Source organism: Urocampus carinirostris, chromosome 11 (genome assembly GCF_059441175.1).
Source record: "Urocampus carinirostris isolate Australia breed hairy pipefish chromosome 11, RoL_Ucar_1.0, whole genome shotgun sequence".
Classification (NCBI taxonomy): domain Eukaryota; kingdom Metazoa; phylum Chordata; class Actinopteri; order Syngnathiformes; family Syngnathidae; genus Urocampus; species Urocampus carinirostris.
In genome coordinates, this window is record NC_142359.1 from 4,513,791 (window position 1) to 4,541,383 (window position 27,593).

The 27,593-nt window shown below is 42.2% G+C and overlaps 1 protein-coding gene across 1 annotated transcript; it reads right to left on the reverse strand.

Moving 5' to 3' along the window:
- Positions 1-802: 802 nt before the first annotated feature.
- On the reverse strand, positions 803-26,455 carry cyld3 (cylindromatosis (turban tumor syndrome) 3). Its single transcript, XM_088348051.1, has 17 exons — positions 26,406-26,455; positions 23,478-23,754; positions 19,554-19,668; positions 17,715-17,872; positions 15,056-15,619; positions 14,885-14,990; positions 12,270-12,691; positions 12,025-12,190; positions 11,821-11,962; positions 11,622-11,747; positions 10,190-10,281; positions 10,069-10,132; positions 8,246-8,432; positions 6,580-6,688; positions 6,375-6,493; positions 3,701-3,908; positions 803-1,191 (listed from the first exon to the last, which is right to left on the reverse strand). The coding sequence occupies exons 2-17, from the start codon at positions 23,643-23,645 to the stop codon at positions 1,007-1,009; spliced, it is 2,931 nt and encodes a 976-aa protein (XP_088204177.1). The 5' UTR covers positions 23,646-23,754; positions 26,406-26,455; the 3' UTR covers positions 803-1,006.
- Positions 26,456-27,593: the final 1,138 nt, after the last annotated feature.

Genomic DNA, 27,593 nt, shown 5'->3' on the forward strand with positions numbered 1-27,593 from the left:
ACTCCTTGTGATGATGGGCATCACAAATAAACATGACTTGACTTATCCTAATGTTTTTGAGTTTTTCCTTGCCCTCGTGTAGGTTTTAGATCAGGGCATGGTGTCATAATAGTCTGTGGTTTGCAATAATTTGTGGCCTGTGCAGCTCTTGAAGACTCCTTGTGATAAAGGGGGTCACAAAAGAAATGAAATGATCTGCATTTATATAGCGCTTTTCAAGTTAAGACTTCCCAAAGCGCTTTACATTGTGCTTCACATTTCTCAATAGCGGCCGTGCAGCCATGTGAGGCGCTAACCTGCTTATTGGGGGTATTAGGGGTTCAGTGTCTTACCCAAGGACACTTCGACATGTAACACGGAGGAGCCAGGATTCGAACTGCGATCTCTTGATCCCAAAACGAGCGCTCTACCTCCTGAGCCACTGCCGCCCCTAAGGACTTGACTTGATTTGACATGTTTTTGAGTTTTTCCTTGCCCTCATGTAGGTTTTAGATCAGGGGATGGTGTCATGGTAATATGTGGTCTGTGGAGCCCATTGAGACTCCTTGTGATGACGGTCATCACAAATAAACATGACTTGACTTGACTCATCCTTAGGTTTTTGAGTTTTTCCTTGCCCTCATGTAGGTTTTAGATCAGGGGATGGTGTAATAATAGTCTGTGGTCTGCAGTAATCTATGGTGCAACCCTTTGGGACTCCTTGTTATTAAGGCCCAAACAAATAAACAGGACTTGACTTAACACTGGCTCACAGAGGTGTTACATTCGCCAAGGACACATCACTATCGATTCACCAAAATCCTCCATCCTTATTTTTTATGACACATTTGATGTGTCGCAATTTGCACCGGTTAACAAGTAGTGTCGAGTTCAAGTTTGGACATCACGGCTCTATTTGTGCAAACATGACATCAAGTCAAATGCTAGTGCAGTTTTCATCGTAACATTTTCTCAGGTGCTCGTGGTGAAGGACCTGCGGCGTTCTTCCCCATATCCAAAGAAACGATCATTTGTACAGGCTGAGTTCCCGACTGTGGTATAAACACATGTAAGAGTCGCATAAAAGGCGCCGGGCGCGTTCCGGAAGAGAAAGGGGATCCACCCGAGCCAGCTCTTCCTCCGATAGGCTGAGGTAGCAACCCACCTCGGGACACGGCCTCACCAGCGGGACGTTGAAGCCGTTCTCACCACCTGGAGGAAAAAACAAAAAAATTGAACAGGACGGTCGATGCTGTTTACAGTTAAGTTTGAGCCTAAAACATACTCAAAAATTCACATTTTATTGGTGAGGAATTGGGAGGAAGAGAGTTGATTCATAATAAATAAGCAGGGTTGGGTGGGGTTACTTTAACTTGATTACTTTCAATGACTTTTGGATTACTCCAATACCAAATTTGTGAATAAAAGACAAAAGAAACTAAATGTGAATAAAATGATGACTCACAACACGTGGTAAGCTTTCTCTCCTGGCTTTGATCTCTTTGATCTACGGCAAAACTAACATAAAATGCGACAGAAACAAAATGAAAATAAATCCAAGCAGCTTGCCAACATTTTTGCCGTTGCATGTATTCCGTTACTCGTCAAGCCTGCACAAAATGGAGTCATTTTATTCCTATTTAGTTTCTTTTGTCTTTTATTAGCATATTTGGTATTGGAGTAATCCAAAAGTAATTGAAAGTAATCAAGTTAAAGTAACCCTACCCAACCCTGTAAATAAGTAAAGCCTGACTTCTATAAAAAAATCTAACTTAAACACCACGGTATAGCTAATTACATCTTTTATATTTCTGTGTCTGCAGAGGTTCCAACATTCACAGGTTTTGTTAAAGTCGACGGAAAAATGGTAAGGCCGTCCGTCATTTTGACTGGTTGAAAATAGGGCCATGAACTTCAGAAGCATTACGTTTTTGAGAATCAAGTGCTGCGCTTTACTAGAGAGAGAGGCAAAGAAGATCGATGATGGGTGGATAAGAATTTTAAAAAGCCAGCAAAAGAGGAGCCAGGGCCGACCCAAACATAATGATTGACATTTGAGGCCCAACCTGGGCCGAAATTCAGGTCGGGCTCCGACTAAGGGTTAAGTTCTGACCTATAAATATAAGGGTGGGAAGATCGGTCCTATCTATCTATCTATCTACCCTGGTCATATCCCTCGAGAGAGGTGACCGACAGCAAGACAAACAAATACAAAAACAAAGATAAATAAATAAATAAATAAAAAAGTGTGGTGTCGTAAGAGGCGACTAAAGTGGAGGGAGCGAGGGGACTGGGGATCCTGTCCTCTCTATCTCTACTCCCTAAGAGACAGCAAGGCAAAGAAAGGGGGGCGGGAGACCGAAAGGTCCTGCAAACCCTAGTTATAGGGTCACTAAACGTGAGAGGATGTGGAAGTAAAGCGACTGAGTGGAAGAAAGAGGCGATCGGAAGGATGATGATTAAAAGGAACGTTGATGTGTTAGCCTTGAGTGAAACAAAAATATAAGATCGGTCCAAATATCTATATTATCAGAACTGAGTGACTGCTAGGATCGAAACGATACTTTCGTCATGGGATCAATATACTTCCCATACTAACCATCAATATAATAATATTGGCAGTGGAAGATGCATAGATTATACCTTTCAACTTGGATCCAATTGTGTTCACACTATTTTTGCACAACTAACTTCATTTCAAATGAATGTGCAATGGGAGGCATTTGAGCTGTCTTGTTATTTTTCAGATTGTATTGGTTACACTATTTGCACGATGATTTTATTTTCAAATGATTGTGCGACCGTAAGTATTTCAATTGCCTTGCTATTGTTATGAAATATTTGTATCTGCAGCCTGGTCATCCTGGAAGGGGGATGACCTAAAGTGCGGTCCCTTCTTAAGGTTTATTCATTTTCCTCATGTTGAGGTTTTTGAGTTGTTCCTTGCCCTCATGTAGGTTTTAGATCAGGGGATGGTGTCATAATAGTCTGTAGTTTGCAATAGTCGGTAGTCTGCACAGACCTTTGAGAGTCCTTCTGATTAAGGGCGTCACAAATAAACATGACTTGACTCATCTTGAGGTTTTTGGGTTTTTTCTTGCCCTCATGTAAGTTTTAGATCAGGGGATGGTGTCATAATAGTCTGTAGTTTGCAATAATCTGTGGTCTGTGCAGCCCTTTGAGATTCCTTGTAATCAAGGGCCTCACAAATAAACATGACTTGACTCGACTCATGCTGAGGTTTTTGAGTTTTTCCTTGCCCTCATGTAGGTTTTAGATCAGGGGATTGTGTGATAATAGTCTGTAGTTTGCAATAGTCTGTGCAGCCTTTTGAGACTCCTTGTGATTAAGAGTCACAAATAAACATGACTTTACTTGACATTGCTGCTTTTTTTGGTTTGATCGTCTTGTCTTTTGTACTAAAACAGTTATAATATAAATATTTATATTTATTTGTTATTACTGTTTGTATCGTATTTTTTCATAAAAAATATTTTTTTATTTATTTTTAGTGCCTAAAATATTTTTTCTGTGTAAATCATAATTATAAACAAACTCAAGGGGGAAGGGCTCCATGAGTCAACGATCATGACATTTCGAAGCGAAGAGTATGGGTATCGACCCTGTATTCACTTGGATCGGATCGATAGCGAAATTCCCTAGTATTGCCCCGCCCCACTTGATGGGTTGATATTAGAAGGGAGGAGCCGAGGTTTCTAACCTTGGCGGTCGGCCATGCTGTCGAAAAAGAGCCAATCGGAAGGACGGTCCCCGTGCTTGACGAAGCTGACGTAGTGGCTGGTCTCGATGCACGTGACGGCAAATAGCGACATCTGCTGGCGAATGCAGTCCAGGGAACCGTTCCACGTCCCATCGGGGAGGCTGAGCTCCATCGGGGAGTGAGATGTTCGCTTCTTATGACAGTGAACCTGGCGAGAAAAACAGTTAACGGAGATTGTAAGGAATGTGGAACTTTCTTTCTCGCTGCCGCCATCTCCTGCTTTGTGTCCCAATCGCAGCCTCAGTCAGCTCGTTCATGATACGCGTGCGTGTACGTGCCTTTCTAGGACACGCTTGAATATATCAGGACCAATGTTCCCTGTAATTTTCCTTACGGGTCTGAGCGTTCACACAAAGTCGGTGAGCAACGCTAGAAACAACAATGAGCAACGGCAATCCCAAGTGTGGAAACTAAATCATTATCAAACATGTCCAAAACTTGACATCAAGTTATATTTTGCTGAGTTTCCCACAATGCAAAACATTTTTTTACTTTTGAATGAATTGACTAATGTATTATTGCAAAGGTTTTACGGCCTACAAAGTCATTTGTTTTTACAACAATTCTTTCACAAGATTTTCATTTTTTTTCTTTTGACGCATAATACTAACATTTTTGGGGGCTTATTTAGTCGGTTGCAAGATACAGGAGTGTATTTAATCACATTATTTCTAGTGGAAGTACAATGTTGGCAACAAGATTGACTTGGTATAATTGGAAATTATTTGAATGCAACACAAACTTTTTCTTCTTTTTCCCTGTTTTTTTCTAATTTTTTAAAATTCCTTTAAAAATTCTCATTGTGTTTATTTTTTTCCTAGCGGTTACTTTTTTCTTTTTGTTCTCTATTTACTTTTTTTCCTTTGTTACTTTCTTCTGTTATTTTATTTTTATTTTCCATCTTTTTCTCTTCCTTTTGTTTCTTTTTTCTCTCAGCTTTTCACTACTTTTTCATTTAGGTATTTTTTTCTTTTTTGTTCTATTTCCCCCCCTTCCTTTAAGTCATTTTGTGCACAATTTTACATAATATTTGGTCGAGTAGGGATTAAAGAAGCAAAAACAACCTGAAGAGCTGTTTGGGACCCGAAAGAGCCGGTTCTCTTTAGTGAGTTGAGCCGAAGAAGCCGATTCTCGAAAACTCTACTGACTTTACTTTTCAACTTCGTTCGACATTGACTTCAAAATACCGCATTTAGAAAACAGCGTCATGGGAACCCGTGCATTTTTACCTTCATGCACTGTAACTTTGACTTAATCCGCTTCTTAATTAGCAATTTCGAGCCCTCATTTTTGTGCGCTGGCTAGATTTTTTTGTGCGCTAAGAATGTGCAGGCAGTGCGCGATTGTGCACGCGCGTAGCTTAGAGGGAACATTTATCAGGACAAATAATTTTTACATGTTGAGTAAACTTCGAATATATTTGTGGATCCGAACAACATGTGTGTAAATATTTTTGGGACAAACCTCTCCCGATATCGGTGTTGGGTAAAATCTAGCTTAGATTTTCTGTGGCAGGAAGTTCTACCCATAACAATTTACCACTGGGAAAAGCCATCTTCATTTTTGCATGGCTCATAATAAATGTCTGATAGGTAATCTTTGCATTAATTGCCTGTTTAGGTGTAGCATGCACCAGTCCCATAAGACGCTTCATAGGAAAATTCCACCAACTCATGCCAGCTGCCGTTAATCATAGGGGAAGAAATGCAATTGCAAAGCGAAACTACCACAGAGCAGTGCGGCGTAATTTTCAAGCTGACTTATGAAACATGGCAAAAATGTTTACCCTGGATGCCCATGTCTAATCTCATTGCTTACAATTCTTTCACAACATTGTTATAATTGACAATAAAGACAATTAAATTCAGCTAGGAGCACTTTAAACAAAATTCAAGCACTGTTCAATCCATGAAAACACAAAATTAAAATTCAAGCATTTTCAAGGATTTCAACCCGTTTTAAGCTACACTAACAAATGGAAACAAACAAAAACACAGAGATGAGCGAGACGTTACTCCTATCTAATGTGTTCCACCCCAAACAGCTTTCCTAAAAGCAGACCCGTTGCCAGACATCAGTTTCAAGGGGGGCATATCTAATACAAAGTGACAGGTGTGGCTAAAAGTAAGATAAAAGATAGGTGCAGTGGAAAAAAGGGCTCTTTGAATTCAGTTTGACATCTTTTTCAAACCGATCTAAATTTAAATCTGATCCAAAGATCAACTACTTTATAAATCCAGATTTGTGTGTGTTTGTATGTGCTCCGAAATGGCTTAACTGATTTTCGTGAAAATTTACACAGTTTTACTTTAAATCTCAATGAGTGTCTTCAGCTAGGTTTCGTGTCAAGGCACCCCAAATAAATACCATCAAAATCGATAAACATCTGCTTCGGTGTGGTCTGAAACAGCCTCTGGCGGTCAAATTGGGTACTGCAGGTCCCGACCGCTGACTACTCCGAGCAGTCAAATCCAATCTTCTATTGGCCCAGCAACCCCGGGCCATTTTGCTTGTACTTAATATAAAAAAAATTGTACTTTCAACTTTTTAAAGACACCTCAAACGTCAAACACCACCTTTAGGAGAAAGACATTTTAGGGTGGAGCTTTTGTACCTGAGTGTTGCAGGTGTTGCAGTATTGCTTGAGGTGTCCCGGTGTGATGTCCTGGTCTCCATAACAATCCGCGCACTCCCACTGGGCTAAGGTCTGGCAGATGCTGCACTGCCTCAGAGCTGACATATGTAAAATATGAATGCAGACATATATAAACTGCTCATCCCCTTCCAATTCTTTATTGTAAATATGAAATGTGACTTACTATCGTCAAGCAGGTCAGTGATGTCCAGGCTGAGAGTGGGCTTGATGATATCAAACATCTTGAAGTCCTTCCCAAAGCGGGGCATTAGCAGAAAGAGGCAGGACGGAGCCTGTGGTGGAAAGCAGCGTGGCCACGAGAGGAGGCGAGTCAAACAAACATAGCACAAAAAATAGAGCCCTTTCCGGCAGGGATGAACCGGTAAGAGTTTGAATAGAGCGGGAAAAGATTTGAATGTTGAGTTGTATTTTTAGAGTTGCAATTTCCAAAAAACAACATGGCCAGCTGTTGTGTGTACCAGTGCACAATTCACAATCTTGAGGAACACATTTCTTTTGCAATTCCCAGAAGAAACTGGCCTTTTCAAAAGCACTGTAGGAGCCTGTGGCTGCAAACCATTACAATACCGAACTGGCATGTCTGCGTTTGCGGTTCCCATTTCAGAACTAGTAAGATGAAATGAAATGATCTGCATTTATATAGCGCTTTTCAAGTCAAGACTTCCCAAAGCGCTTTACAGTGTGCTTCACATTTCCCAATAGCGGCCGTGCAGCCATGTAAGGCGCTAACCTGCTTATTGGGGGCATTAAGGGTTCAGTGTCTTACCCAAGGACACTTCGACATGTAACACGGACAAACCGGGATTCGAACTGGGATCCCTTGATCCCAAGACGAGCGCTCTACCCCCTGAGCCACTGCCGATGTAATGGTTCAGATGTACTTGAATGCCAGAAGCCTAGCAAGTGTGAAATAGCGAAATAAATAGCGAAATATTGCCGACTATAGACTGTATGTTTGCTACTACCTGTGTTAGCTAGTATATCTTTTATCCTTCCGTCCATTGTGTGCACCACTTATTCTCAGTAGGGTCGCGGGGGTGCCGGAGCCCATCTCAGCTGTCCTCGGTTGGTGGGCAGGGGATAACCTATATTGGTTGCCAGCCAGTCGCAGGACGCACGGACACAGATAACCATTCACATGCTTACTTAATTTGGAGTCACCAGTTCACCTGCCAAGTACGTTTTTTGAATGTGGGGGGAGTGTACGGAGGAAACTCAAGCCGATAGGTTTTGATTTTTTTGATGCCTTCATAAATTAAATCAATATCACAATATCACATTTTTAAATCATTGGATTGTCTCTTTGTAATACTTAAATTTGTTTGATGAGTTGAAACTTTTGCGAGTAATAAATATGCAATAAAAAAAAAATCAGGAAGGGGGAAATATACTTTTTCACTGCACCGTACTTTGTGCTTATTTATTATTCTTATTATTTATATGCTCCTATCTCCGATCCACGATGTTTTTCTGTCAATAGGTTTTGGAGAGGACGTCGTTGGGCGTCGCCCCAAAATATACGCAGAGACAGAAATATGGCCCAAAGGGAACACACTTCAAAGTTCCTCCAAGAGACGCTGGGCTTTATACTGTGTTCAAAAACATCACATGATGTTTTTCTCTGAATCTAAAGTGTTTTTTTCTGACTCCGGCTCGCTCAGTCAACAACTTGTGACTTCTTGCATCAACATTATCTCATAATACCCTGCCAGATGTCTATTGTCAGCTCAAAAGCTGCTGACTAACAGTTAATCCACAACATAGGTTGGTATAAACTGAATTGTGTTCTGCCGTTCGATCGGCCGGACCCGTTCCAACCATGGACTCACCTCTGCCAACTTGAGTCCGCCGTGGAGGAAGGAGGCCTCCAGCAAGGTCTGCATGCTTGCGACCCTCATTGGAGTGAAAAGCGGCGCCGGCAGCAAAATGGAGGCGTCGGCGGGGGAGCCCGACGGGGGGACGTGAGGTGGGAAGACCTGGTAGAGGTGACACTCCTGCGGCTTTTGAGACAACGATCTAAGAGAAAGAAAAAAAAAAACTTGATATGGTTTCACTAGTGGTTGGCCATTTAGGCTTGCAAGGCCTTCTCTGCTGGCCTAAAAATATCTGAATCATGTACGTTATTTATATTTTGTTCATGAACGCTTATTAAATAATTGCAAATGGTCTTTCAAGCTTCCTTCCATTCCTTTCCCCCCGGTCGCGCTTTTTCTATATTTAAGCATTTAACCAATCTCATTTCAGCCATTAGTTGTTTCCAGGGTAAGAAATCTACCTGGAGGCCAGCACAATCAGTTTTGCAGGCTCTGTGGCATAAAAAAAAAGAATAGAATTGTCTTTTTGGTCTTTGGTATCAACGTGGGGAAACATTGTATGCAATGAGATTAGACATGGCACTCCAGCCTTCGCTCTGAAAATGCTGGTATACTAGTGATCCCAAGAGCCAAGAAGAGATCCACAGGTTCAAGAGCGTTCTCCATTCGGGCCCCGGTGCTGTGGAATGCTCTTCCCACTGAGATTTGCAACCTCAGTGGAAATGTTTAAATCTAAGCTTAAAACACACTTCTATTCTATAGCATATGAATAACCTATATTTTATGTTGACAAAATCTGTGTATTATTCCCCCTCATGTAGGTTCTAGATCAGGTGATGCTGTCATAATAGTCTGTGGTTTGCAATAGTCTGTGCAGCCCTTTGAGACTCTTTGTGATTAAGGGCTATACAAATAAACATGACTTGACTTGTCTTTAAAGAGAAAAATAGGATAAAAGACCGTCAGGATAAATTGTAGAGTGCTATGAGACTGGCCCAAGTTATAAAAATAGTGCAATGTGACAGCAGTGCAATGAAAAATAGTGCAATAACACTTAAAAGCAACAAAAACCGTTGGGCAGCAGGAAATAAAAAAATCCCAAATAAATCTCAAGCTATACATTTTCAGTTTTACGCGCTTGTTTAGGATGGTGATGGCCCTGAGGAAGAAACTCACTTTCTGAGCCTGTTCCTCTTTGTTTTAAGGGATGATTATTCGATAAATCATAGCAAATAATCATGAATAAGTATTTAATACATGTCGATAAGGCTGTCGCTTTAACCAAACAGATTTAAGTTGGCGACAGCATGGCTTTCTAGCAGGCGGTTTCACAAACTAGGATTGGCCACGGGGCGGTAACGGAGCTACACAACAAAAAGGTTGTGGAAAAATTGGGTAAAAACCTCTGCCAGAATACGACAGGTCTGCATGTATATAGCGCTTTTCAAGTCACTGTAGACATCCCAAAGCGCTTTACAATGTGCTTCACACTTACCCATTCACACACACACACCTGAGAGAGAACCTCTTGATGAAACACAACGATAAGAGTAATTGAAATCGTGGGGTGGATTTTGTGTACAATTGAAAAGGGATCTTTGGTGAGTAAAATGTGGCTATATTCCTAAATAATATTGCCATTTTCAGAAGCTATCACTGATGATTTTTTTATATGTGTCCTATCTGTAGCTCCACTGAAGGTTTTATAAAAAGTAGTTATTGAGGGTTGGATTGATTCAGACGTAGCTCTAGTGAAAGCCTAGGTTTAAAATGCCCGGCCCGCCACTGGGTTAGACGGATTACATCATTGGGTGGGGAACGAAGGGGTGTGGCCTTACCTTATCTTGAGGAGCGGCTCGACTTGTAGGAGCAGGAAGAGCTTGTTGAGGAACTCCTCTGGATCTGAAAAGACATTCAATTGAGGAGCGGCGTGGCGGCATTCCTGTCGAGCTGACGTACCTTTCTCCTGGTTGGTGAAGCCTTCGTCTTTGTTGGCTGCCTCCAGCAGCCGCCTTAGTGCCATGGTTTTGCTAGCGCAAACGTACCCTGACCTGCAAAATGGAACGTTGGATAGACTTCACGGTTGTTTAGTTAAATTCTTATCTATCCATCTATCTACCTTGGTCCTATCCCTCAAGAGGGGTGACCGACAGCAAGACAAGTGCATACAATAACAAAGAAAATAAAAAGGGAAAAAATAGCAAAAAACACACACTAATTTTTGGGGACCATGGCCAACCCAAATGCCCAAACACCCAAACAAGTTAAGCACCTCGGCACCCAAGTTGGTCATGCTTTCGTCCCTCCAGATGAAACAGGATACAAGAAAGTGACCATGTCACTCGGGTCAGGGTGACGCAACACACTCTTCTGTTCAACAGCAGGGCCCGACAACTTTCACTGGTTTACCCCTGCCGCATCATACAGGTGGCCTGCCAGTCCCTTAGAACACGTCCAAACATCCCACTATCCTTTTTAGACAAGTTAAATTCTTAGCTTATATTCTATTGTTATTGTTCCTAATTCACAGTTCTCCGGCAATATTAAGAGCAATACAAAAAAGTGTGGATTTGGAATTTCCAACCAAAATAGTGAGGATAGAGAAAGCGGCAGTCAAACCCATCACTTCCATTAACTTGTACCAGCTGATCTTTCCTCTCATCTCATAGTTACACCCCTAGTTGAAATGTAATACTTTTCGCGCATTTTTACAGCATTGGAAAACGTTAACAGTGTGTGTCCTGTTTTTCCTCCGACAGAAACTATATTGAAACAAACATATATTTCCCCATCTTTTTAATGTGTAAACATTTTTGAAAAAGCGGTAGGGAGCCACTCGGTAGGAGAAACTGTTGTGCATTATTGGAGTGGAGCTTGACATAAGGAGAACGCTTTAGTTTAAAACGGGAAATTCCCAGCTTGTTTCTCCCGAGTGTAAATGTCAGCGAATGTTATCAATAATCGCCTTGGGCTGCTAAGGAATAACATTCTTCTTTGCCAAGTTCTTCTTGGCGGGGAACATGCGGTCAAGCCGACCCCAACAGTTCTTGGAAAATTGGTAATTGGGAAAATCGAAAGAGGACAAAACATTCTGTCTGGTAGCGTGCATTTCGAGATAAACACGTGCGTCATCGCGAGGGGGACGGGCGAAAGTAATACGAGATGTATTATTAGGATATAAAAAGCCAATTGGCGCTGAAGACGATTGAGACCTCTGTTTTGTACGCTGATTAAGATAATTAAACGAGCTCTCCCTCTCACTCCAAGACTTCTCTGCATCTTGTTTTATATATTTCGGGGCATATTTCTCGGGCTGCTCCGAGAAAACCGCCGCATGGGCAAGGATAGAGGGATTGCGGTTTCAGACCAGGTTCGAAAGTAACACGCAGACCTGCGCAGAGGGTTGACGATCTCGCTGCGTAGCAAATCCTGAGCTTGACAGGATCTCTGGCCGTCCTGCGTACCGTCTGGGGGACAGAACAACAGCCAGTCGGCTGAATTGCAGCAGGCGAAAAGACTGCAGACAGCAAGACAGTAAGAACCACCGCGATCGACATTTCCGAACAGGGCGGATTTGGTCAGCGTGGCACCTGAATAGCGTGGCGTCCAGGTAGCAGGAGTTGAGGTGGCCCTGGATGCCCTTCTTCCAGCCCTGATACAGCTCCTTGGCCTCCTCCCCGTCAGGGGGAAGGGTGTTGTCCTCTACCCGCTCGCTGCCCCACTCGGCAAAACCTGAGCCGAAAAACCCGGCGTTACGCTCGGGACAAACAGCGTGGGGGGAAAAACCCGCTCACTTATGGAATTGCAGCGCTCGACTTGATTGACACGAGCTTCGGGAGCGGGGAATCGGGAATCCCGTCGACAGTTCCGGAGCTTGACGAAGAGCGCCTTATTGGGCGGACAGCGGAAGTGGCGCTCGCCCAGGTACGTGCCGTCGGACCCTGCCGGCACCTCCTCCTCCTGCGTGGGCAAATTTGAATTTGTCGTTTTTCATTCTGTTTTTCTGGACCGCAGCAAATTTTCCCGTAAAGTTTTTTACCAGCTCGATACCCGCCACCTCCTCGTTGACCCCCTTGACGTCCCCGATCCAACGGATCACGCCGTAAAACGGGGGGTCGTTCACCTCCACCATGGAGCCCACCTCCAGGTTTTCCCAGCTGTCGTCCGGGCGGGGCGCCCCATTCGTGTGCTCCTCGTCCGTCAGGTTGCTGGGTTTGGGAGGTGGCGGCGGGGGCGGGGGCAGGACATTGAATTGTGGCTTGGGGGGTGGTGTAGGGGGAACGGGTTTTGGGGGATTTTTGAGGGGCGGCATGAGAGACACCTTGAGGGAGGAGGTGGACTGAGACTCCAGGGACTGTTTAGCGGCAGTCGGGAACGCGGTCGGCGGTTTAGTGGCAGGTGGGGGGGGTTTGAGGATGGGCTTCAGGACTTTTGGAGGAGGGATGGAAGGATGTTGGGACTCTGTGGTTGACAACAGTATGAGGAGATTTATGTCTTTTTGAGCCCACGCTTTTTGTCACAGCATGGAGAACTCAACATTACACTTTCTCATTATCTACAGGGTGACCCAAAAAGATACGTACCCATATTTTATTCGATAAAAAAATCAATTTTTTAACGAATGTCTTTTCTGTTGCAGGACGTGAAAGGTGAACCTATGGATGATCATTTGCAGCTATAGTTGCCCTGAAAATAAGATATTCTCCCTGGAGACCTATTTTGCGACAAAATCATACCAGAGTGTACAGATTGTTTCGAAAGCGTTTCCATTGTCGCAACTTTTCATCAAATTCAACAAAAAAAAAGGCCCGATGATCCCGTGTTTGCTCATGGCCACCCAGGCAGTACATTTAACGGAATGAAGCGGCCTCTGAAGCACTTCTTCTGGAACCTCCGACCCCCCAAAAATGTTGTTTTTGCTATTGACGTACCCGGAAAGCAAAAAATGGGCTTCATCTGAGAACCAAACGTTCTTAAGAAAGTTTTCATCATTTTCAAGCACATTACGGAACCATTCAACCATTTTTACTCGCTTTTCCTTGTCAGCATCAGTTCATTTATGCTTTATTTGGATCTCGTATGGGCAGCACGGCGGCGCAGTGGTTACACGTGTGCGGCACAGTTCTAAGGTCTTGGGAACCTCCTGTGTGGGTTCAAATCCGGCTACCGGACTTACTGTGCGGAGTTTGTATGTTCTCCCCGTGCTTGCATGGGTTTCCTCCGGGCACTCCGGTTTCCTCCCACATTCCAAAGACATGCATTTCAGGTGGATTGGCCGGTCCAAATTGTCCCTAGGTGTGACTGAGCGAGCGAGTTGTCTGTCCCTGTGTGCCCTGCGATTGGCTGGCAACCAGTTCAGGGTGTCCCCCGCCCACTGCCCGATGATTGCTGGGATGGGCTCCAGCACCCCCGCGACCCTACTGAGGATAAGCGGTGCAGCTAATGAGATGAGATGAGAGATGGATCTCGTATGGGTATAGGTGCAAATCAGAAGTAAGAACACGCCGCAGTGACTCCCTTGTCATTCCGAGTTCTTGGCTGCGTCTACACACTGATTTCCTAGGGCTGCGTCCTACTGAGTCCCTTACTGCAGCAATGTTTTCTTCTGTCCTTGCACTTCCCCCTGTGGCTTTAGAACATAGGTCCACTACAGTTCCATGCTCTCTAAACTTCTTAATCCAACTAACAATTGTTGATTTTGATGGAAAGTTGCCACAATGGAAACGCTTTCGAAACGGAATCTGTACAATTTGGTATGATTTTGTCGCAAAATAAGTCTCCAGGGAGAATATCTTCTGCTGATTCGTCCAAGACATTTACAGGGCAACCATAGCTGCAAATGATCATCCATAGGTTCACCTTTCACGTCCTGCAACAGAAAAGACACTCGTTAAAAAATGGATTTTTTTATCGAATAAAATATGGGTATGCATCTTTTTGGGTCACCCTGTATATAATCTACTTTATAAATCCTGATTTGTCTGTGTGTCTGTGTGTGACTGCAAAAGAGCTGTTCTGATTTTTGTGAGGACTTACACAATTTAAGCTTCTGCGAGTGTCTTCAGACTTGTGTCAAGGCACCAAAAATAAATACCCCCCAAAAATCATAAACTTCTGCTTTCAAGAGCAGGTATGCTTTTGTGAGGTCTCTAACAACCTCTGGCAGCAAAATTAGGTCATGAAACTTCTTTCTACCAACCACTCCAGGCAGCCAAATTCAATCTTCCATCTTTAAATTTTATTTATTGGTCCCCTTACTCCCAAGGATGGTCCGGGGGGGGAAACAACAGACATAAACAAACCCAGCAGAATGACAATGAGAATAGACAATGACAGCTGACTGATTCGATGGGTTGGCGGGGCCTGTTGTTTAAAAAGGTAATGGCAGAGGGGATCAGGCTTTTCCCGAGGCGGGCCCTCCATAATCTTTTGTATCTTCAGCCTGATGGTATATACGGTCATATGCTTTTAGTCGTTGAAGGACATCATCTCGAGGTACGTTTAACTTTTGGGGAATTCTATAAATGGGGCGTCACTAAGTGGATCTCCACGTTCCCCGGTGGGGTCTGCCCCCCCATGAACCGCGATAATTTAAGTAATACTGTAGCTTTCACAATGCTGTAATTGCAATTAAAAAGATTAGAAAAAAAGTACCTGGGGAAACTTTTGAAGAAGGCAGCAGTTTTCCATATATAGCAGAAGGAATTTGGCAGAGCTTCTCTCCTCTGTAATGGCCGTCCCAGTTCCCTTTAGGTGTGTCCTAAAACAAAAATCGATTAACAGGTGCCAGTTTGAAACATCCTCACACTGAATGAAGCAACTAACCAGCAAGATGCCCACATGAATCAGAAATAAACCCTGACGGGGCAGCGGACCACAGAAGCGCACCTCTCCGCTTACGGGTGCGTCCTCCAAGGAGATGCTCACGCGATCACCGACCGCGAAAGGCAGCGGCGATGCGGGGCCTCGGGACGGGCGGTGAGGCTCCTGCTCAGTAAAGTCATCGGAAAAGTGAGATGGATGAGGAACAGAGGCCTGGGGGAGATGGATATGCCTGGGGAGTGGCTGGATGTGCGCAGGTCGAGTGTCACTGTGATGGTGGCTGACGGTGCTGCGGCGAGGAGGGCGTTCTCTTCCAGGTTCCCTTCCATGTTCCCTTCCCTGTTCTCTTCCCTGTTCCCTTCCCTGTTCCCTTCCCTGTTCCCTTCCCTGTTCCCTTCCCTGTTCCCTTCCTTGCTCCCTTCCTTGCTCCCTTCCCTGTTCCCTTTCGGGCTCGTTGCTGCTGGACCAGGATCTAAGCTTGATGTGGCTGACCGGCAGGAAGGCGGCACAGCCTTCGGGACAAGGGAAGAGACCGTTGGAATTGCAGCCCTTACCCACTGCAGAGCCCTGTCACCAAAAAAAGGGGATGATTTAATGAGCTGACCAATACTCCCAAAGTTTTACTGTATTGATGTGTATAAACCAAAGGTGACCAGTTACCTGCTGACCAGTTCTGAAATAAGCTCACCAGTGCTGGGCTAATATTTAGTTTACAGTAAAATGATATTTTTTAGGGGTTAACTGAGTCTATTCAACCGATAATTAACCTGGTAAAAACATAGTAATAACTTGATAAGTTGTTATTTTAGAAATGCACATAAAACATTCGCTCTAATTAACAGTAAAAAGTTGCTCTCGGCTTGAAAAAGGTTGGAAATCCCTTGTACAGATGTTAGTGATGGGTCGTTTGCGAACAAAACGGCTCTATGAGCCGGCTCAACTTCAATAAGGAGCCGGCTCCCTTCAAAAGACCCTTTCTCTATCTCTCTTACTCTTAACATTTCTCTTTCTGTTTCCTCTCTGTTTCTCACTCTCTTTTTGTCTCAGTAGTTCTCTCCTTCTCTCTCGTTGAAACACACACAAAATGAACATTCATCTCTGGTACTGTGACTAAAATGACTTTGATTACTAGGTAAAGTCTTTACCATAGCTGGTCCATTGGTTGGAATTCACTACTCTCACTGTCTCTTGGCCTCTCTCTCTCTTCTTCTTCTTCTTTCTCTCTCTTACCATTTCTTTCTGTTTCCTCTCTTTTTCTCACTCTTTTTGTCTCTCTGTAATTCTCTCCTTCTCTCTCGCTTTTTCACTCTTACCCTCTTTGCCATTGTCTCTTGGCCTCTATCTCTTCCTCTTTCTCTCTCTCTCTCTCTCTCTCTTACTTTTACCATTTCTCTTTCTGTTTCCTTTCTTTTTCTCACACTCTCTTTTTTGTTTCTCTGTAATTCTCTCCTTCTCTCTCTCTTTCCTTCTTTGCCATTGTCTCTTGGCCTCTCTCTTCTTCTTTCTTTCTCTCGCTCTCTCTTACTCTTACAATTTCTTTCTGTTTCCTCTCTTTTTCTCACTCTCTTGTCTCTCTGTAATTCTCTTCTCTCTCGCTTTTTCACTCTTACCCTCTTTGCCATTGTCTCTTAGCCTCTATCTCATCCTCTTTCTTTCTCTCCCTCGCTTTCTCTCTTATTCTTACCATTTCTTTTTCTGTTTCCTCTCTTTTTCTCACTCTCTTTTTGTCTCTGTAATTCTCTCCTTCTCACTCGCTCTTTCCCTCTTTGCCATTGTCTCTCTTTCTCTTCCTCTTTCTTTCTCTCACTCTCTTGGAGGCGCTCGTGATTAAACAATACGAGTGGAATTGCCTCTGGGTTGTTTGCCTAGTATGAAGGATTTGAAAGGGAGCAGTTTAAAATAGCAAAAAGTATGTGCTAGCAGCAAGATAGTGACGTTATTTTAGTCATCCAAATAAACAACAATAAAAAAAATATTTTGATTGTAAATGAGGTAAAAAAAAAAAAATCACTGTATATCAAAACGATAAAGGCTATTATAACACAGTAGCCAAATTGGTTGGTTAGTTGGATCCTTTAACCACTTGGCTCCTAGGACATTTACAAAATGAATTAATCCGGTGCAAAATGTTTCATAATAATTGCTAATATATCATTTAAAAACCCAAAAATCTCATGGGGCGTTTGGGAGCCGAAATAGCAGGCTCCTATCAGTGAGCGAAAGAGAAAGAGCTAGAATTCCAGAATGTGGTCTCATTTTTTCTCGGCACAATGTTGGCAAATGAAGGCAACGGGAATAGAACCCAGGTTGCGGACAGTGAGAGTAGTGAATTCCAACCAATGGACCAGCTATGGTAAAGACTTTACCTAGTAATCAAAGTCATTTTAGTCACAGTACCAGAGATGAATGTTCATTTTGTGTGTGTTTCAACACATGAAAAATGCAATTCTAATAGCATTGTACTGTATTGTCATTGTAAAATTAGCATTTGTCTCAGTCACCGACTACGACTGGTGTCTTAATGACATAAAAACAAAAGCCTTTTCATTTGTCATCTATATGAATTGTGATCCAGTTCCAGATCTATAGTTCGGTGTTCTCTTTTTTAGATTAAAAACAAAACCAAAAAGTACGTTATACGCAAATAAATGCGGTACTTTACCTTCAGTTGCACACCAAAATATTGAGCTCTGGACCCTTCCATCATTGGCCCGATGTATTTGAGTTCAGCTTCAGCGAGCTCGTCTGCTCGGTCCATTTGGACCCAAAGTGGCGTGCCAGCAGGCAAGTTGGCAAAGTCCAGCAACTTTTCACGGTTCCCTGAAGAAAGCAACACAACTAAGACACCTGTTTCAACTTTTTGTTTGTAAATTATCGGGCGGTTGATTTTCAGGACCGATATTTGGGAACTTGCAGGATATCAGTATCAGCATTTTTATTTATTCGACGGCTTGATTAAATATTTTTAAAACTGGGTTATTTAGGCTCAGATGCAGCCAAGCATCTCTCTCTGACTGGACAAGCGACCAGTGCGCTATATCTTTCGACTATTACCAATGTCACAATAGGCAGAAGAATAAACGCTAGAGTAAAGAGCAGCAGCTTTGCTAACTACCGAGTCCCGTCATGCCTGTGAATCAAAACTGCTGATAATATTGGAATTTTAAAAAGTCCGAGTTAGAAAAGCGTGTGTGTGATCAACATATAGCATAAAAAGAGTAGTTAATTATTTTAGCAGTGTCTGAAATAACGTCAGCCCGGACGCCCGGGGCGTAAATCTTTTACGTCGGGCGTACAACTTACAAAAGTCTTCGCCCGGGTGGCCAACAACTTTTTCAAGGGGGAAAAAAAAAGCAAAAGATTTTTTTTCAAATCAAGCGTTTGCCTTATTCTGATTTCGAAATCTTCGTTCGGTTTGGAAATTTCGGAATTTCGATTTGTTTGTCAATTTGCATACTTTGTAGCCAATGAGAAGCCTGCATCGAATAACTTCGTGCTTCCGGACTCTCCCGACATTATAAGGTCATGCATTTGCATATCATTTTCCAAAGGAGATGCACAGAGAACACAAGAAAAATGGATAAGTGGCGAGGAGTCAAGCCAAAACTTCAGCCCCAGAAGAAAGATTCAAAAGAAGGTAACAAAATGGATGACGCTCCAAAACGTAAATGTACATAAAAAGCATCGTGGAAAGAGGAGCTCACGTGGCTTGTAGCAGACGACGCAACGCAAACATTGCATGAATGAAGAGGAGTAAATACAGGTAGATGGAAAACAGCGATGTCATATACATGCAATGAATGTTATGAGTAGATATATAATAAACTTAATTTTAAAGTGTTGTTCTGTTATATACATTATCAATCCTTAGTACATTGCAACAATAGTTTTTTTTGCGATGAGTCGTCTTATTGTGTTTCCAGTTGTGAAAAATAGGGCAGGCAACTTTATGGCTGGGCAGGCAACTTTTCAGAGTTGTCTGCCCTGGTCTCCGCTAACTTTTTCTCATGAGTTTCAGACACTGGTTTTAGGGAAGCACGTTCAGGTGGAGACCGATACATTAGCGCTTGTCAGAAAATTAGTTCGTCCATCAAGCATGTGTGTTTGTGATCGAGAGCGAGCGTAAAAAGCATGCTCGTGTGGAAAGCGGAGTGATTAGCTGTTACCATAACGTTAGTTTGTCAATTTGGCTCTCAAACAGGAGTGCCCGCACTTTACAATTCGCAAGCTTTGTTGAAAATTTGATTGGTTTTTGCAATACGAATTTATTCGTTTTTTTTGTGATTGCTTAAAATGTTTATCAACCAGGTTTACCTGTTAGTTGTGTTACAATACTTTTCCTATTAAAGTTTTCAGAGAACTAATGAAGTTTTATTTTAATTTCTAACAAATATTCTTTGTTTTTTGCCATTTTTTAAACTTTTACAGTTCCAAATATCAGGCATCGGCCTCCTCTTATTGCTAATAATCGGTATCAGTCCATCCTTGGTAAATAACTTACGCAATAGGTCCACGCGAGTCTCTGGGGCAACAGGTTCCAAGAATCCAACAAGATCACTTGGGACTTCAAGCAGGACTCTTCTACTTAAATGTGTCCTGATGTCAAATTCCAGCATCTGGGTACAAACCGAACATGACGTGATCACAAAAACCATTCCTGGTAGCTATAAAGCAGACCTGGGCACTCCGGTCTTGGGGGACCGCATGTCCTGCATGATTTTGGAAGTTTTTCTGTTCTTCAGCGGATTCCAGTCACCAGGATCATCAAAGAGCGCCTGCCAGTGTACACCGTCCAATCCAAGCCAATATCCATCCATCCATTATCTGCACCGCTTATCCTCAGTAGGGCTGCGGGGGTGCTGGAGCCCATCCCAGCTACTTTCAGGCAGTGAGCAGGGGACACCCTGAACTGGTTGCCAACCAGTCGCAGGGCACAGGAAGACAGATAACTCAATCGTACACACCTAGGGTCAATTTTGACCCACCAATTAACCTGACATGCATATTTTTGGGATGTGAGAGGAAACCGGAGTGCCCGGAGGAAACCCACGCAAGCACGGGGAGAACATGCAAACTCCACACAGGAGGTTCGATCTCATGACCTTAGAACTGTGCCACAAACGTGCTAAAACCTGTGCCGCCGTGCTGCCTTCAAGCCAATATAAATGTTTTTTATCTTGTCTGAATTTATCGAGTTTGATTGCTTGAAAGCGGGTTAAATTTAGCCAGGCTCAGTTACTGTGGTGATTTATTCTCTAGAGCATGGGTGTCAAACATGAGGGCCAAGGGTTTTAACTCGGGCCGAGAGATAACACACAGAGAAGCACAAGAGAAACATGAGATGCAGTTTGATGTTGATGTTGACAAAGCCCGGCGCAGCTCGCATCGCAACAGGAGCTATATTACTTCCTCTTTTTTTTATCTCTCATTCTTTTCTCTATTTATCATTCTTTCTCAATATTTGCCTTTCTCTTTCTTCTTCTTTCTTTCTTTTCCCCCTTTTTTGTCAGTTAGTCTTTTCTTTTTCTCTCATCTCTTTCTCTGTCCCTCTCTCTCATTTGTTCTATGTCTTTTTCTCACACTCTCTCTGGGTCTATCTTGTTATCTCTCCCTTTTGCTTTCTCTCTGTCTTGTTCAGTCTGTCTTTTGTTCCCCATCTCTTTCTCTAGCTCTCTCCATTGAGCTCTCTCGTTCTTGCACGTTCTCTCTCTCTCTCTCTCTTGTCATCTGTCTCACTCTATCTCTACCTCTCTTGTCATCTGTCTCTCTCTATCTCTACCTCTCTCGTCACCTATCTCTCTCTCTACCTCTCTCTATGGTCACCTGTCGCTCTCTCTCTCTCTACCTCTCTCTATTGTCACCTGTCGCTCTCTCTCTCTCGATCGTCATCTGTCGCTCTCTCTCTCTCTATCGTCATCTGTCTCTCTCTCTCTCTCGTCATCTGTCTCTCTCTCCCTCTCTCTCTCTCTCGTCATCTGTCGCTCTCTCTCTTGTCATCTGTCTCTCTCCCTCTCTCTCTCTTTCTTTTCTCTCTCAATCTGTTTCTTTCACTGTCATTCTCTGTTTAATCTACTAGTCCGGCCCCCGTGAGTTTTTTTTCCTACCATTCGGCCCCAAAGCTCATACGAGTTTGACACCCCTGCTAGAGCAAGCCTGCTCCTGACCAGGCTAGCAACTAGGCTAAAATAATCCCCAGAGATTGGGCACTACTAGCGTCTCACAGGTGAACAATGAACTGGATTTACAGCATTTCAACGGATTTTCTTGATGTGTTGCATCATTTAACTATCCTACATTCAACTTTTACATGCGGGCTATATTCTATTGTCAATTCATGAAACTCTGTCGACTGTATAATAGCAAGAGTCATAAAAAGTAGTGAAAAGTTCTATGCTGAGCTTTTTGTGTTTTCCCTTGCCCTCGTGTAGGTTTCAGATCAGGGTATTCTACAGTCCGTACAGCCCTTTGAGACTTCTTGTGATTAAGGGCTTTCCCCCCCCAAAAAAAAGACTTGACTTTACCGTTTTATTGGTATGCCATTAGAAATGCTTGTCAAATGGTCATCGGAGCTTTGATGGGTAAATCATAGCTGTTATAGAGATTCCAAAGAGTGGTACAAAAACGTACCAAGATGGTATCATTGAAGTTTTTCTACAAGAAAAAACATAGTATGGATAGATGTCCAATTCTCATTCAGCTGTCCCCCCGCCAAAGAGAGAAGTGTGTTCCTTACGAAGAACCAAAATTAGAATTTGCAAACATGCAACCGATGAGGCCAAAATCCACAGGCCTGACTCATTCGAGCTGCGCTTAAATTTAGCCCGCATTTGACCATTCTTCGCACTGATTGGCTAGAAACGCAGACATTTGGTTTGACTCATCTGCTGTAGTGATCCTCACTGTTAACATAATAATGCACAGCCAAACAGGAAATTACCGTATTTTCCACACTATAGGGCGCACCGGGTTATAGGGCGCACCCCCAAAAAATAGTTTTTGGTCCTATATCTTCCATAGATAAGGCGCACCGGATTATAAGGCGCTACAATGGGAACGTCGACAAAACAGTCAGATAGTTCACTCAAACTTATTACCCCCTTAACGTTCCGAAAGCTGGCAAGAAAGCAAATACGTGTCGTAGACACGTGCGGATGCGGTGTCCGTACGATGTCACTCAAATGCATCATTTCAAATATCATTCGGAAGGTTAAAGTCTTGGGATTCAAGAAATGCCAACCATTCCTTAGTTTCTATTTTCTTTTTCGCTCGCAACTTTACTGTGCATATGACAATAAACACTTGGAATTGAGTTGAATTCACTCAACTCATCACAGCAACATCAAGATCGTTCTAAAACAAGATACCGGGAAAATATAAAGCCTCATAGCTCACCTAAGTTCTCACGTTCAATAATGATACGCAATCATGGTCTTCTTACAACCGTGAGTGTAGTAAATCCAGGAGAGTCAAATATTTACAAATACAGACTAATGAAACATGTTTCTTTATGGCGTAGTTTAGCAAGCTTGCTATTCCGTCATCTTTTTCGGCCAATTGCAGGGTTTGTTTCGGCCCTCTAGCCTATCCGAGGCTCCGAATAACTTCGGCCAATAGCGATCGATTCAACTGATGATTGACACATCTTTTTCGGCCAATTGCAGGGTTTGTTATGGCCCTCTAGCCTATCCGAGGCTCCGAATAACTTCAGCCAATAGCGATCGATTTAACTGATGATTGACACATATTTTTCGGCCAATTGCAGGGTTTGTTTTGGCCCTCTAGCCTATCCGAGGCTCCGGATAACTTCAGCCAATAGCGATCGATTTAACGGATGATTGACACATCTTTTTCGGCCAATTGCAGGGTTTGTTTCGACCCTCTAGCCTATCCGAGGCTCCGAATAACTTCAGCCAATAGCGATCGATTTAACTGATGATTGACACATTGGTTAGCCAATCAAACGGCGGTATATAAATCCCAGCATACACCGCGGACTACGCCACGTTCGGGGGAAAATCGAGTCGGCGGCTGTTGCGTAAGTTGCGAGACCTCGCGATTTAATATTGAGCCATATATAAGGCGCACTGTATTATAAGGCGCATGGTCAGCTTTTGAAAAAAATTAAGACTTCTAGGTGCGCCTTATAGTGCGGAAAATACGGTACTTCTACTGGTACTTGAACGCAGCGCCTCAAATGTTCATTCTATGCAAAATCCCAAAACACTTTCTCCTCGGATCTACACGATTCACATAGGTCCCCCTTTCTGACTTCGAAACAGTGAATTTCTCCACAAGGTGAGAGATTTTCATGCTTGATCATTCATATCACCTAAGTCGAAGTAGAGAAACATCCAAAATCATGTAGGACATGCCCTCCAGTGCCGAGGTCTACTATAGAGTAGGACTGTTGTTTTACAGACGGTACCTTGACAGACGCCAACTCGGATGTGCTCCTACTGGATTGTGTTTCCGAGCACATGGAACCCCGAGGCAGCAGGACGGTACCTTCCGGATCGACTTCGACATGTTGGTCGTGCAGCAGCAAGAATATTCTACTCGGCCGTCCTCTCCTTCTTAGGTCGGCTCCTGACATGTTTCGCCAGGTTACTCGTAGCTGTTCAACAGTGTTGAGGGATGCCTTTTTTTCTCTCAGAGTGTTTGTCGGTTCAAGATACCGAGGAGGCAGGATTTCAAAATGGAGGCTGAAAAAAGATGAAGATTTTCAATCAAGGTTTTATGTCATGATTTTTTCACCTCGACTCCCACCTGTCCCGTTTTAGCTCCCGTCTGTCTCCGGCTACCACCTGTTTTGATCCTGACCACGTCTGCTCTCCCGTCTCGACTTACGACCACATTTTTGATCCCGACCACGTCTGCTCTCCCGTCCCGGCTTACGACCCGTTTCTGACCCCAACCACGTTTTTGCTCTGCTGTCCCGTCTATCGGCCTGTTTTTCCGTTCTCGACACCGCCATCGCTCGCTACGGAAGATCCACTTCCAGGTTCGGATCACAATCCGAGTACGAGAGCAACTTGCTTACCGCCCCTAGCGAACACCGGATCGTGGGCGCAGCCCTTATCTTTCTTGTGAGAAACGTAACGCAATTGGGTCCTGTCTCCGTTCTGGTCCTGACAGTTTTATTACGGAATATATTCTGCGCATAAACCAACTAACAGATAATTCACTTTTGCAAAGGCCGAGGTGTTTTATGATGAATATATTACTAGTCAAACATAAACAGGGTGCGCTCACCTTTTTCACGGCCAAATTTAAGCACTTTCAAGGCCAATTTTTCCAGTACCGTCAAAGGAAGGAATAAAGCACCGATCAAAACTTTTTTGTTGTTGTTTATTTGGATGACTAAAATAACGTCACTATCTTGCTGCGAGCACATACTTTGTGATATTTTGAGCTACTCCCATCTATGATGTATGTTTTGTGTCAATGGGGTGCTATAAACTGACATGAATTCTGCCATTCTGCTTCGAGAACGCATGCACAGCTTGGCTACGTCCACACTTGTTTACTAACACAGGAAGGCGTTGGCTAATAATCACGTTTAATACAGAAAACGAAAAACGAAAGAAAATACTGTGTGTATAAAACGCAGGAAAATGAGCCAAATTTGGACTAATTTTAATGATATAGCTTCCAATCCTTCAATCTTAGAGACTGCTGATATTTTGTTTATTATAATTTATATTCTTTTGCACGTTTTTCAGAAGATCTATGTCTAAATTGATTATGGAATTATTTTCCCCATTTTATCATTTCTTTATACCCCTGAGGAGTTAATACTTTTAATTATGTGCATTTATTGTTTCGCATTTTCATGGATTTTGTGTCGTTGTTAGGCTTTAAATCTGTTCAGTGTGTAAAAAGCTAAGATTGAATGTATCTCGGTTTATGTTTTATGTGTTTTGCAGGGATCCCAGCAAAACCTTTGAAATAACTAATTATTCAATAATTTGGTGCATTTTATTGATAATATATCATGAAGAAAGCAAAAAAGTGTCTGGGAGCCGAAGAGCAAGTGTTCTAAATAGAGCTGTCTTCTTGGGTGAGACCAGTAGGGGGCGGTGAATCTTCACCTGACAATGCCATAATGACAAACCACCAGCGCAGGTGTGTCAGTGTCATGTTCATGCACTTTTTAAAAAAAACATTTTTTCATTGAGTGGTTTGTAGTTCGATCACATGACCCCGATTTTAGCTAACCTGCATTGGATCCCTGTTAGCTTAAGATGTGATTTTAAGGTTCTGTTGGTATTACACAAAATCATGCATGGACTTGCTCACTCATATCTTTCCTATGTTCCTGGCCGGAGCCTTCGCTCTGAAAATGCTGGTCTACTAGTGATCCCAAGAGCCAAAAAGAAATCTTGTTCGAGTGCATTTTCCATTCAGGCCCCAGTCCTGTGGAATGTTCTTCCCCCTGAGATTGGATCTGCAACCTCAGTGGAACTGTTTCAATCTAGGCTTAAAACACACTTCTATTCCATAGCTTATGAATAACCTATATTTTATGTTGATAATAGGTGTATTATTTGCCCTCATGTAGGTTTTAGATCAGGTGATGGTGTCATAATAGTCTGTGGTTTGCAATAATCTGTGGTCTGTACAGCCCTTTGAGACTCTTTATGATTAAGGGCGTCACAAATAAACATGACTTGAGTTGGCTTGGCTTGAGTCATAAACATGGCAACGGCAGCAGTTTCAAGCTTTTTCAAACACCTCACCCAAAATTCAAGCATTTTCCTGAGCTTGAAAACACAACATTAAAATTCAAGGATTTCAAGCACCCGTACAGACCCTGCATACAGTTGAGTGGAGAATCTACTGATGACTATCGTCTCTGGGGAAGTTATGCTCAAAACGCTCAACTTTTAATGAGGAAATCAATTGTATTTCGGTAAAACGGCCAAAAGCTTTAAATAATTAGTGTGTTTATACATCTCATGAACTTAAAATAATATATCCTGTCTTTTTTTGCGTAATTCACTCAAAAAAGAAAGATGATATTACAAAATAAAAGACGACTAAAGTTATAGACTGATTACGACTAAATAAATGAAATGATGTGTATAAAAAATGTATAGAATCAGTGACATAAAGAAATATTTTAACAGGTAAAGAGAATATTAGACTTGTGATTTAAGACTATTATTAAATACTAATCCGAGAAAAACGACGGGAAGGAAATTCCACGGGAAAATGTGTGCCAATCGTTTCGGTACGCTAGAAAAGTTCCCAAAACGTTTCGACTCATTTGTGACAACTATTGTGAAATATTCTCTATTTGAAAAGATATGAAAATTTTCTGTAGCTAAATTCGTTTATACGAAAAACTTACCGACTCAGTCAAAAGTTAGGAACTCACAACAAACCGACGGTAAATCCGGAAGCACGGTGACTGACAGCAGTGCCAACCAATCAAAAGTGGGAAAAGTTCTACGGCCAATCAGGTAGGGCATACGCGGGAAATGGGCGTTCTTTGCGGCGATCGATAGATAGATAGATAATAAAGATATAGATAGATAGATAGATAGATAATAAAGATATAGCATAGATAGATAGATAGATAGATAATAAAGATATAGATAGATAGATAATAAAGATATAGTAGCATAGATAGATAGATAATAAAGATATAGTAGCATAGAAAGATAGATAGATAGATAGATTAATTGCAGCAGTATTCTTGTGTTGAAAAATAAAATAATAAAATAAAATATATAGAATACAAAAATATCCAATACAATGTGTTGTTATAGAGTATTTAAATAGTGCTACGGAAAATACACACTAATAAAAATAGGGTAATATGCAAATGTGGGGTTTTACTCCCCCGGAGGGAGTTAAAGAGCCTCATGGCATGAGGAAGAATCACTGTAGATTTATTTTTGTATTGTTTTTGTATTCATTAGTAGGATCTCTGTCGTAGTGTTTCTATTGAGGCATTTTTGTCGTACTGTAGTATTTTGTAGTAGCACTGTGGGCCGAGTAGTATTTCTATAGTATTTATTTTTCCTTCTCAGAATGAAAGCAGAATTGTAGATGGTGTCCCTGTTTTAAACACTGAATATTTTGGAATAATGTTGTAGTATTTCTGTAGTTGTTTCCATAGAAGCGTTTTGTAGTATTCTGCAGTTTTTCTTAGTATCTCTGTAGTAGTTATCCGGTTGTAGTATTTTTGTAGTAATTATGTTATTGTATTATTTTCTGTTGTATTTTTTTCTTCTCAGAATGAAAGCAAAATAATAATAGGTCCCTGTTTTTAACCATTAAATTTGATATTTTTTTAATGACCCTTTTTTTTGTATTAATGTAACTGTATTTTTTTTGTATTTCTGTAGTTTCCAAGTGTTTCCATGGAAGCTATTTTTGTAATATTTCTTAATATATCTGTAGTAGTATTTATGTAGTAATTATCCTGTGGTAGTATTTTTTTCCAAGAAGCAAAATAATACATTGAGGTCCCGATTTTTAAGCACTGAATGTGATAGTTTTGTAATAGTTCTATAGTATTACTGTAGTTGTG